Raw genomic sequence first — 13,125 nt, 5'->3', positions numbered from 1 at the left:
TAAGTAAATTCTGAACAAAATAGCATTTTTTCTGTCTCCACATATATATAAAAGGCAAAGTTGTGATTATGTGTGTCTGTTCAAAATGTTTAGCGTACTTCCCGACATGCAACAAACTGCAAATTTGCCATGTGGGTACTTTCCAGACTGTACACCATGCAACAATTATAAAAAATACACTTTTTTGGGTGGGGGAGCTCAATAATGCATATTTTTTTGCACGCAAGTGAGCTGTGACGTCACATCTGTCACGTGACCCGCGCGTGTTGTAGCGTAACGCGTTGTAGTGTTGTGGTCAGCGCGCTGCGCTACGAACCCGGCGACCCGAGTTCGATTCCCGCTCTCGGCCCACCACCGGTGACGATTATTTGAACCGGTCCTGGGCCTCCCCTAGGTCGACTCAGCCTCAAACGAGTAACTGTTGTGGTGTGAACATCGCCACTGGGGAGACAAAGGCGGCCGGGTGTGGTGAATCCAAGTCCGCGAAGCCGGGTAGTACAGCTAGTAGCCAAATAAAGTTTTCTTCTTTTTTAAATCGTGCATTTTTTTCAAGCACGACCATTTTAACCCTTTCAACTTCATCCAAAACACATCCATGCTGGAATCCATTGGCGTGATATTTATACTCGCGTCTAATATTAGCAAACGTCGTCAAGGTAAATGTGAGCTTGCACAATTTCTGCATTTGTGACTTAGCAATCATGATCTCAGCACCTGGACGCCACACTTTAGCCTCAGCAACCTCGCTAGGACTTCAGTGAGCTCTGTTGACTCACTGCCGGGTGTGTGTAGGCCGCCAACCCAATACTCTCCCCTCTCACCTTGACCGTGGCACCCATGCAAAGGCATTCCTGCGGTCGTCTGAGAGAAGGGAGGCTTCCTGCTCTCGTTAAGATGCTGCTGATGCTGCTCATTGACACCCGAGACAATACTTGTTTTTCTTTTAGTTCTCAGAACCCAAACATTTTTTTGCTCGTAACATGAGGGACGGCTGATGAGAGTTTAGCCCCTGGTACTGCGGGGGGAGCTGAGATGGTATCGGTGGGGTCACGCACGTCAACACCAACACAGCCCTCGACACAAGCACGCGTGAGAAATCGTGGTAGTTGGAATCGGCACTTGCCAGCAGCCAAAGCTGCATCGGTTTCCTGCCTTCCCCCCCCCTCCTCCAACCCCTCTCATAATAAATTATGCTTTCGCGATTACTCAGACATAATGAAACTGGTTCTTCCACACCTGTCGTGTGATGTCATTTCATAGGGGCACCGTATGAATGCACGCAGGCACCGGCGATTCCAGGGGGGCCCGAGTTTGCAAGGTTTTTTTTTTAATGCAAGCGTTGACCATCGCTGGCATAACTAGCCGGTGCTATTTTTAAATGCACCAGCGAGATTAAATGATGAGGATGACTCCCCGGCTACTGAAAAACGAAACGTCTCTTGGCCGATATGTTATCACTTGCTCCGAACATAAAACTTCGCTCCGTCGTATACTTTGAGTCGTATTGAGTTGCCCCGGGCAGAAGACTACGACAAAGTTTATAACGCGTCTACTGGCTTACTGACGCTGTAACGTTTTAACATCTAATTCGGTGAGCTTGTATTTTTTTAAGCTAATATTTGCAGTACCCATCGTTAACATCATGTATTATTTCGTACGTACACTTTATTAGTTCCCCGATTTTTTTTTTTGGGAGGGGGGGGTGGATGGGTTGTTGTCAAACCTCCCCTAACTCAGCCTAGCCCAACCCAACCGAGCCCATCATTCCTCAGGGCTGTTGTGAGACCAAGTTGAAGCCATAGCTTGGCTTGGCCTGCCTGGACAGGCAAGTGCGGGCGGGCGGGCGGGCCATGAGCGCTTTGTGGGTTTGTCAGGCGCGAGCTCAATGAGCCGCACCCTCGCAGTCGTCGGCGGCTCCCGGAGTCCACGCGGACACGTCCTGGAACACATGACACGGCGCACACTCGCTCGCTCATCTTCCCATCGCTGCCTAACCCCCCCACCCCCCAACCGTTCACCATGGCTGCATCTTACGACCTGCGTACAGCTTGAGTCCGGCTTTGAAGAATTCGGGTTTTTTTGTTGTTCGTTTGAAAATAATCCATTTATTGTTGATCTTATTGCGTGCAACAGCTGTGCTGCAGGGAGACACCGGTGGGGTAGTTTGGGTACACGGGGCCATCCTGCTGAAGGCTGCCGATCTTCATTGGTGAACTCTTCGTCATGCTGCCCATCACGAATGGTGGTCTGGGTCGGACCAGACCGCCACTGGCTCGCCGGCAGAACGTAAGCGTTTGTTGATTCATGTTCTTTACTTAGCCCGTTTGAGGCACCTTTTGAGATGCATTACATCTTGCAAGGAACACCTGGGAGGCTTTACTTACAATAGGATAGGTAGTGATTTGAACACATTTGAAAGGAAAATGTTCGAGTTTATCTCATAGATCTGTATGTCCACTTTCTTGGTTCATTGTAGAAATTACTTGGTGGGCTATAGGAATTGAACTGTCCCCTCTGTGCAAGCTGGTTCAGTGGCGAACGAGCAGACTAAGCAGGGGCTGTTCATTCAATTGTGTCGTTTACAAGAACCTGCTTTTGTCGTGTGGTACATTTATTTGTTTAAACTGCGCGGTTATGTGTGTGGGTGAGCTTTTGCAACCCTCCCACCTTGCCTTTACTTGACATAGTTAGTGCACTGTAGCATAGTTTTCTGACGAACTGTAAGCCAGCCAACTGTAGCAATGTATTTGCTAAGCCTATGCAGCTTTTATTTAAATTTCAAATCCAAGTGGAGTAAATACCTTTATAGAAATGGGGGTAGCTTAAACATGTTGTTACACTGCAGAAAGCCAGGCCTTAAATCGTACCATGCCTTAGGACCTCGTCGTGGTTGAAAATATAAAAAATCAACACGACCACTCGCTTTTTGTACGTCTTTTCTGTTGCTTTTTTTTCGACCACTTTTAAGCACTGCTTTTTTATTATTAGGAAGTTCCTATCATGATTTTTTTTAATTAAGTACCATGACATCATCGACGTTCACCGCGAAATTACGCCGATGAAGTCAGCTCGTGTGCAGGTACCTAAGAGTGGCTTTGTTACATCTCAGGAGCGTGAGAGATGCTGACGGCTTTGGGAGGCGGCCTTCATCTAGAGCAACAGGGTTCGGCAATTCGCGGCTCCGGGGCCGGATGCGGCTCTTTAAGAAGGACTGCTTCGCGAAGTTCGCCACGTGCATTGCGGCTCTTGAAATGTTTATGGGGGGGGGGGGGTTTAATTTTTATTTTTTTTATCGAATAATCTCGAACAAAAATGTCTCTTCTTGTTATTTTCGTTGTGATTCTCGAGATACGTTGCATCGGTCAAGTGGAAGTTGAACCTTTCTTTCTGTACTATTGGGTTCTTTCGGTAAAGCCACCATATTCAAATTAGAGACACTCCCATCGTCAAAGATGGTAGACGGGATGAGTGAGATCGGCGTGCGTTTAAGGGTTTGCGAGTCTCTTGTAGTGTAACGTTAAAAGGCCCTCTATAATGAGAGGGTTGGCAGCAGAAGCGGCGGGGAGTTGACGGGTTTTACTGCTGCAGAGTTTACTGTACCCGTGAGTCTCGGGGCACACTTGAGGCCGCGTTCACCACCTGCACGGGGCAGGCAGCGCGCCACTGCAACAACAATAAAGAACTGGAAATGTCACTTTTGTCCAGACCCACGCTCGCGGGACCTGGAGGGAAACAGCGTAGAAGAAGCATTTCGTGGTTCCAGAAAACCACATTGCCGGAGACTAGCTTGTGGCGCAAACGCCCGCAGCGAAACTGATCCGTGCCTTTATTTTGCACGCGTGCTGTGCGAGTTGTAACGCAGGCACCTCGCACCGTTTGATTTTTGTCCTTGTCGATATTCATACGATGTTGAAATGCACTACGACTTGACCGGCCAGAAATGTATTCGAATCGCCTAGCTGCCTTATCTAGGACGAAAGGAGAGTAGAGTGTGAGGTGTGGTTACAAAAAAAAGCACAGGTAGCCCTAGCTGTATGTGCATTGCTGCATCAACTTGTTAAATACTTAAGTGTACAGTGACATTTCCTTTATTGCTTTGAAGGAGGGACACAAAGTAGATGTATATTTTATAATTGTTTTCTTTGTGAGCTGCAAGTTATTGTTGTTGCTTTTGAATGACAGTCCCAGGCAGGGCTGCCCCGAGCTGTGAAGCGCTGAGCGTGTTTGTAGTTGCCGGCCGCTGCTCAGGCGGGTGGTAACACGGTGGCAGATGCCACCTGGTTTGGCACCAATGAAAGCTTCACGATCGGGTTCACGACAATTCATGTTCCTCTATGCGGCAAAGCCGCATTGAGTCTCAAGACTCGTTTTCAGGTGGGTCTTTAATAGAGAGATGGCGAGATGGTAACACGGTGGCAGATGCCACCTGGTTTGGCACCAATGAAAGCTTCACGATCGGGTTCACGACAATTCATGTTCCTCTATGCGGCAAAGCCGCATTGAGTCTCAAGACTCGTTTTCAGGTGGGTCTTCAATAGAGAGATGGCGAGATGGTAACACGGTGGCAGATGCCACCTGGTTTGGCACCAATGAAAGCTTCACGATCGGGTTCGCGACAATTCATGTTCCTCTATGCGGCAAAGCCGCATTGAGTCTCAAGACTCGTTTTCAGGTGGGTCTTCAATAGAGAGATGGCGAGATGGTAACACGGTGGCAGATGCCACCTGGTTTGGCACCAATGAAAGCTTCACGATCGGGTTCGCGACAATTCATGTTCCTCTATGCGGCAAAGCCGCATTGAGTCTCAAGACTCGTTTTCAGGTGGGTCTTCAATAGAGAGATGGCGAGATGGTAACACGGTGGCAGATGCCACCTGGTTTGGCACCAATGAAAGCTTCACGATCGGGTTCGCGACAATTCATGTTCCTCTATGCGGCAAAGCCGCATTGAGTCTCAAGACTCGTTTTCAGGTGGGTCTTCATTAGAGAGATGGCGAGGTGTCAACTACATCGCCTGCTATGAAGGAGGTCGTGGACATGATCCCAACCTGTATATTTGGAGTTTGCGTGTCTCCCTCCATATTTAGAATCAACATACGTTTGCAGTATTTGGCTGCTATACATTTCCACGTGATGAGCTGCTTCGCTGAGCTATCATTTGTGGCTAGGTTCCTTCTGAAAAAGAGCTATACAGCTCAGTGGGCCTTACCTGGTCAAATAAAAAATAGTGAATAGTATAGTTAGACATTTCCCTTGAAGAGTGGCATGTGCAAGAAGACAGAGGAGAAGCCCACGTACAAGGAAAACACTTAAAGCCCCGTACAGATATATCCAATGACCACCTCAGTCCAAGCCTGTCATGCTTGTTATTTCCATATATTATCCCATCCAAGTTTTATTGCCAGACCCAACTTTGTTGGGCTTCCGAGGTCTGACAAGACCGGGCGCGTTCTTGGTGATTTATTCATTGCTTAGGTGCAGCCTGACAAGGCAACTGTCTCCATTTTGGCATAAATGGATAACACATAGGGGTTGCGAAATCTTCAACAATGGCTTGCGCTCAGTAAATGTTTCGTTTTCATGCACTGCACAATGGGTAGTCAGTAGTGGTCAGTTGTGGCACATGCCTATAATCCAGCACGGTGGAGGTCGAGGGTTGATGGATCACACAAATGTTGTTAAATGTGGGGTCCATATGCTCCATCTGTATAAGATAGTGTTGCCCACTCCCACATATGGGTTTTTCTGGGTGTTTTGGTTTTCTCCGACATGAAAACACTAATTCACCAGCTGAAAAGATCTCATATGAAGAAGACCGCAGAACTTGGGCATTTGGCACCAGCGCACCACATGGCTGCCTCCCGCTTGTCTGTGGTTCCTCGTATCTCGGAGTTGTCCTCTCTTTTTGAGAGTGAGCGAATACTCTGTGGCGTGTTATACATTAAAATTAGTATAATTGTGGTCATCGCACTGCACTATAAACTCGGCAACTTGAATTGAATTTCCTGCACTCCGTTCACCAACCCGCATTGACACACACGGTGAACTGTGGTAATTGCAAGGTGATTGTGTCACATATTGAGCCTTCTGCAAGAGACTAAGGAGGCTTATCAGCATAGTTTGCTATCTTGAGGATATTTGTAATAATTTCTTTCAATGTTTGCCAGTTAAAAACCATCAGTGCAATGTCACTGATGTTATTTAAATATGCCGTAAAGACCATATTCACACGCATACAATTGAGACCTCTCCATAATTTATGTCGGTAGCGGTAGTGTTGTTTTTGCTGCAACCTATGTGAGCGTTTAGCGTGCGAGCATGGACACAGAAATTTGTGCTGGTCTGCACACTCACAACACCATGGCCTATGTCACCAGAACCGATATCACCATTAGTATCATTCATCCAGTGTCCGACTTGCATACTTGAAATGCACTTACATGTGTACAAGGCCAGATTTAGCAATCTTTCTCCTGGGACACCAAAGCAGAAAAGATCACCACCCCACCCCACCTCACCTCCCCCCCTCTCCGCTTACACTATGAATACACAGTCCTACTCTTCCAAATACGTTTTGTAAAATGTATTTCAAGTGCGGTTTTCTGGGTTGGGTTGCAAGTTGAGAAATGTATTCTGAAACGACACTAAGCTTCGCTTGAAAGAATTTAATGTACAGTATTGTAATGCTTTGTTCAAGAGTTGACTATAATGTTTTGTTTTTGGTGGGCCCCGCTGGAGTTTTGGACTCAGGAGGGGACAAATGTCCATTATGCCACCCGCTGAAATCTGGCCTTGCATGTTTGTGTCCTGTGTCAGCTCTATCTGAGTGAGGATTCGGCCAGTCGTTCATCCGCTGATGATAGCAGTGAAGTTGATGGCCATCGGTGTCACCACCCACTTCCCCAACCCGCAGATGATTATCATTGTAGCTTTAATCGATGCCCCCATGATGTACGGCTCATACACAATGGGTGGCCAATGACTCATCCACATAAATGTGTCCTTAAGTATTAAATAGCCCCCACTTGTGGCTGCCAGGTATGTTGGCAGTTGCGGTCGGGACCCTAAGTGGTTAACCCAGACCCTTCATGTGTCAGTTCTGTATGTATGTATTTATGTTGAACTTCTTTCACACTGTACGTAGCTAACCGTGCTAATCGGAGGTCCGGCGGAAGGACAAGAAACTAAACACAAAAGCAGTTCTAAAGAAATGAGTTTTCAATTAGGTTTAAAGGTGTAAAGCTCCAGTGACTTACCTAATATCGGAAGGAAGAACGTTCCAGACGGCCGCTGAAGCGCATCTAAAAGCGCGCGATGCGGTGACCGTCTTTGTAAAGATCCCTGGAGGGGTCTGAGAGACACGATGTGTGCAGTGGACAGGCATCGCCATTAATGTGTACGTGTGTGGACATTTGAGCTTATGTCAGCTGTGAGACAAAATTGTATGATAAAATGTTGCTTTTTTCAGATTAGGCCAACTTTCCAACAATTTTCACTTATATGCCCATAAGGCCTGTGACCAAATCAACCAGAATGTGCCCGATCTCATCAGATCTCGGAATCTAATCAGGATTCTACCTTGATAGTGCTTGGATGGGCGACAACCACGCAGAGCGAGCTGTTTAATCTCCCCATCCTCACCCACGCTGACCATTGTGGTCAGCTACGGTCAAATAACATTTCACACGGAGTGGGGATGCCCTCATCCAGTATTGGATTGACAACGCGGTGTATATTTACACGTACACTTCATCAAGCTGTGCCAATGGGAAGTTTGCTGATCAGTGTACGACCCATCGCTGCTGCCCCGCATGGTAAAGAGTAATCCGTTATGGACGAGCCTCGCCGGTGATTGAGACGGTGTTGCGCTTTGCCCTCCCCGCTCAGACGATAATGTCCCTGCGTGAGATCCTCTGGGGTCTGACCCACCACATCGGAGAGCCTTCGCTGTGGGCCGTGCTGCGGGAGTGTGTCATGGCTCTCAAGAACCGGGAGCAGAGACCAGGTGAGGACTGGCCCGTGAGAGTTATTCATCGTCGTTGTCATCGTCCTCATCTGCCAGGATCAATCCACTGCTGAATGAAGGCCTCCCCAAGCCTTCGCACTTTTTCACAGTCCTGCAATTTAATAATCCACCTAGCACCTGCACAGGAGCTGATTTCATCACTCCATCTTCGCGACGGATGTCCTCTCCGGCGCGTTCTCTCACTTGGCTGTCACTCATTAGTCTTGATCACCGGCGATGATCATCACCCTCCTGCCCAAGCCCACTTTCATAACAGCTGAAATTATGTCTTTAACTTGCATCCATGTGTTCTGCTTTCTGCATGTTAATTACATCCCGAGCATGCACCTCTCCATGCTTTTTTGCGCACTGTCTTTGCAGATTTTTATTTTATTTGAGCAAAACCGAAAAAAATGAGTCTGCTAATTGTGTAATGTGTTTAGTCTTCATTGCCAATTCTGCCTTCCATCACACATTTACCCTGCAATGGTTACGTCTCTGAAGCGTGTTCAAACTACCTGCATGTGAGAACTCTGAGCATCAGCAATGTGTTAAACATCATTTATAAAATCCTGTGAGTCTATACCTTAAAAGTAAACAGAGAACCAATTATTTGCGTCGTGTTGTTATTGATGTCGTTTTTTGTTTTTGATAACATTTGAAGTAATAAAACGCGTGTCGGCGGCCCTGACGCAGAGCGCGTGTGTGCCCCGTTCTGCCGCAGTTTACGTGTCGCTTGACACGGTCACCATAGTCCCTTCTGGGATCGTCAGATTCATGCCCGTGAGTCCACAAGGTGAGGGCCCAGAACAGCCACAACGCTACACCCAAAGACAAAGATCCCCCTTATAGCCTTAACAGACTGTCGGGGTAAGATAAAATAAAAATCACCTGAAGATGGAAGCTTGTGTTGCCTCCGAAACGTCGTGATTTTTATTTTATTTTACTTTTATTAATTTTAATGTTTTTACCTACGTGACTTTACCGAAAAAACCTAAGAATATGTAGGGGCAAGTGCTGTTTGTGAGCACCTATTGAAGGCCGGCACTGCACACGAGGGGGTGGGTGGCCAACACCACGCCCGGCCGGCTTTGTCTCCCCAGTGGCGATGTTTACACACCGCATCAGGTATTCATTTGAGGCTTAGTCGACCTAGGGGAGGCCCAGAACCGGTTCAGATTATCGTCACTGGTGTTGGCCGCGAGCGGGAATCAAACTCGAGTTGCCGGGTTCGTAGCGCAGCGTGCTAATCGCTACACTTACACTACTCAGAAAGTGACACCAACATCCACAAACACATACAAATGCAGAGATGGTATTTGTAATTGCTGTTAATGAACACCTCTGAAGGCTGTCACTGTATTACACAACCTTGGGGAAGCCCAGCACCGCTTGATATATCGCCACTCATTTTGGCTGTGAATCGGACGCACATCACAATGCCTTAGCCACACAGGCATATACACTTTTACACAAGCACTAACACGTGAATATGTACACTGATACGAATATCTTACATGGACTGTTGGTGCTGTACCTCAGTCCCCAGCAAATGAGATATGCGACATGGTACTCTACTCGCAAAATAATGGATGACTCTGCCCCTTCTCAGATGACCTGGATGAATTTTTTCTGGCCCCAGAGCTTGAAAAGCAGGGAATCATCTCAGAAAAGGTAACGGTTGTGTGCATCGCTCCTCCCTCCACTGGCACCTACCGCAAACCAAAAGCCAAATCCTCGTCATATAAAAAATATATTATTCCGTCAAATTGTAAGCAATCTCCTGTAACTAAGGACTTATCTTAACCATCATCGTCCTCAACCGTGAGCAATCCGCTGCGAGGTGATGGCCTCCCCCAAGCCATCGTCATGCCACACTGTCTTGTGATGTAGCAATACATCGAGCACTTGCACAGGTGCTGATTTCATTGCTCGGTCTCCACCGTGGACGTGCTCTCGGGCACGTTGCTTGGCGGGCAAGTGCACCGACGTCAGTCTTGACCACCAGCCACTTTTTTGTCAATCGCAACAGACCTCATGGAAGTCTTGACTCTTACCCCGTGGATATTATTTATTCCGATGGCTCACTGACTAACCATTTAAATTTCGATTTAAAGCTTTCGTGACTGCAGGGATTCATCTTTTTGGTTCTTTCGGTAAAGTCACGTAGAAGGGAAATCATGAAATAATAATAATAAAACGTGATAAAATAATTCTCACGACGTTTCGGCCACAACGCAAGCAGCCGTCCTCAGGTGAAGAACAGGTCTGTCGAAAAGACAGCGTCTGAATGACGAAGAACAGGTCTGTTGGAAAGACCTCGTCTGAATGAACATTCACGGCTGCTTGCGTTGTGGCCGAAACGTCGTGAGAATTATCTTATTATTCTTTTATTATTCTTTTATTATTTCCCTTCTACGTGACTTTACCGAAAGAACCAAGAAGACTAACCCTTTGTTTTCTCTGCACCCACGTGATCGACGCCTCCTTTTTACCTCCAACAGTCGTGTATTTTCGGCGTGGCCCAGACGGTGCTGGCCGCGGCCACGCTCTGCCTCCCAAGCAGCCAGGGCCCCCAGCTCACCGAGCACTTCCAGCAGCTGCTGGCGCGCATGACCGAGCCCGACGCAGAGAAGCGCCTCTCCATCAGCACCGTTCTCAAGGTGCCCGCCGGCACGGTGCCACGGACGGGGCAAGCGGCAGCGCGCTGCGTTCGATTTTGTAGCCGTTGAAGTTGTTTTGCATTCGGTGCAAGTTGTAACGGGGCTCGTTGGGACGGTAGGACTCAGGCACTGGAAGATCAAAAGCAGGGAAATTGTACGTGGGACCCTCATTTAAATCCTTGCAGCATGCCCATTGCCAACAACGCTACGCCACAGAACTGGCCGTGGTGTTCATTTCTACATTGCGCTGGGCTGGGATGTGCTGTGCTGTTGGCCATTCAAATTGTGCTCTTTTGAGCTGTAATCAGCCATAACAATGATGTCATGTGCCCTGCTGCTCCTTCCCCCGCACCTCCGATCAGCACCGTTGGCTAAGAAGTTCAAAGGAGGTCATCTTTGGCTCTAAGCCAGGACTATATCTTGGGATGCCCTCCCTCTTTTACAGTCTTCGTGTGTTATAAGCTGGTGGATGAGCCTGTGCGTTTCGCTCCAAGGCTCTTGGCTGACCAGGTTGCCGTTCTCTGTTTACCGTCGACCAGGACTGTAACGAGTACCAGAGCCAGACAGGGATCCTCACCCAAGAGATCTGCATGATGTTGCGCATGGAGGCTATGCATGGACAGGTGAGACACCGTATTCATTTGGCTGATGGAAGAGACTCAAGGAGTTCAGGTTATTCTTCGGGAATGGGGTGGTGTTGTGGCTTAACTTCCTGTTCACCTTATTTTTTACGAGTACAATGTGCATCTCTACACTTGCACCGTGGAAAATGAATCCCTTCTATTGCGTAATTATCATTGCCGCCGGTCTTTTAAAGAGTGACGGATAGGCCTGCGGGTGTGTGTCCACGTTGGGTAGCTTATGATTAATCAGGAAGTTGACTGCCCACAGAGTCATCTCCGCGAAGTATAATTCGCGCCGCACCCACCTGTGCACTCCACCGTGAAGCCCACGCCCACGCCGGCCGTGGTGTGCCGCGGCGTGTCTGCGCAGGTGTGCGGCATTCCGCAACGGGAACTGTGCAGCTCGCCCTCCCTGCGAGTGTCGCAACAAGGAGCCGCGTTGCCCTCCCTGCGCGTGCGAGCGATTGGAGATGACACTTTTGTAATCGGTTCACAACAAGCAGAGCGGGGATAACGAGCGTTTAGTGTTGCGTGACGTGGCACCCCTCGCTTGTGCTTTTTGCGAGGCATGTCAAGAGCTTCGTGAATTTGGATAACGTAGCCTGAAACGATCGTCCTCGCACGCAGGGTTGATAGAGTTCAACGAGCTGTTTAAGTAGTCTGGATTTTGCACCAGTGCTCTGGAGACCACGTGTATCATTTTTAATGCGATGTATGTATGCCTCGCATGCCTGTGTTATACTGCTACAATGCGTGTCCATTGTTCACGAGCCGAAGAGCATTTGTATCAACCGAGCAGCGCCGACTCCAAAATTCCTCTTGGAGCCGACTCCCCTTCATTCTCCTGGTCTCGGTGCCACTTGTGCCCTGCTCTTCTCTCTCCATTCTGCTTCCTGTAGATTCTGCAAATGCAGGAGCAGTGCTCGGGACAGCAAGGAGCCAGAACAAAGCCCAAGAGCCCTCCCCCCTGCCCGGCACGCGCCTCCCGTCCAGCGCCGGCCTGCTTCTCTCATTCAACCAATGACCATTCGGGGAACCCGGGCCGCTCAGGTACTGAAATGCTTACAGACTCGGTCCCACGCAGGCGTTCAGTGCCATGACTCATGGGCACACGAGTGGGTGGACAAATATCTAGCCGGCATCAGCCCGGAGGAGTGAATGAGTTCAGTGTGGCTGAGCAGACCTCGTGGTGCTATATTTGAGCTAAATTTACACTGTCAGTAAAACATTTGCATGAACACGATTTGTCCCGATAAGCTTGCCTGTAGAAGTTCAACTGAAATAATTCCCCCATGAACTAGACATTTCTGGGGTGTAAGAGGGAATTTTACCCCCAAGGACACCTGACCATGAAAGACCCCCTCCCCCTCTCCTCCTCCGCCCTGTCACCCTACACATACAGACAAAGCTCCCTCGTATAGCCTTAACAGACTGTTGGGGCAAATGCTGTTAGCGAGTACCTATGGAGGTCAGCACGGTACATACGGGGGTGGGTGGCTGGGTGGCTAGCACCACACCCAACTTCCTAGTGGCGATGTTTACACACCGCTCCAGGTACTCATTTGAGGCTGAGTCGACCTGGGGGAGGAGGGCCAGTACCGGTTCAGATATTCGTCACTGCTGTTTGCCGTGAGCGGGAATCGAATTTGGGTCATTGGCTTCGTAGCACAGCGCTAACTGCTACACTACTGCTCCCCACATACAAGGAAAAAGACACACACAAAATTCCTACCTAACCTACATGTTGAACTATCTCACTAGTTTAGCACAAGGCTGAGATGGGAGGGGTTAATATATGTCAGATGGGAACAATTGAAGAATAGATCAACCCCATG

At 48.5% G+C, this 13,125-nt stretch overlaps 1 protein-coding gene across 1 annotated transcript in view; it reads left to right on the top strand.

The window, feature by feature from the left end:
* Positions 1 to 1,922: 1,922 nt before the first annotated feature.
* The window catches only part of LOC144721794 (kinase non-catalytic C-lobe domain-containing protein 1-like), a 40,676-nt gene continuing 29,473 nt past the window's right edge, over positions 1,923 to 13,125 (top strand). Inside the window, exons 1-7 of the mRNA XM_078599717.1 lie at positions 1,923 to 2,286; positions 7,887 to 8,004; positions 8,729 to 8,800; positions 9,617 to 9,678; positions 10,509 to 10,667; positions 11,207 to 11,290; positions 12,190 to 12,340. Coding sequence (XP_078455843.1) covers positions 2,224 to 2,286; positions 7,887 to 8,004; positions 8,729 to 8,800; positions 9,617 to 9,678; positions 10,509 to 10,667; positions 11,207 to 11,290; positions 12,190 to 12,340 — 709 coding nt within the window. The 5' untranslated portion in view covers positions 1,923 to 2,223. The remainder of the gene's footprint in view (positions 2,287 to 7,886; positions 8,005 to 8,728; positions 8,801 to 9,616; positions 9,679 to 10,508; positions 10,668 to 11,206; positions 11,291 to 12,189; positions 12,341 to 13,125) is intronic.

This window comes from Lampetra planeri, chromosome 12 (genome assembly GCF_965212315.1).
Source record: "Lampetra planeri chromosome 12, kcLamPlan1.2.h2, whole genome shotgun sequence".
In the NCBI taxonomy this organism is placed as follows: Eukaryota; Metazoa; Chordata; class Hyperoartia; order Petromyzontiformes; family Petromyzontidae; genus Lampetra; species Lampetra planeri.
The sequence above is the reverse complement of the archived record's forward strand: the minus strand, read 5'-3'. Positions and strand labels throughout refer to the sequence as shown.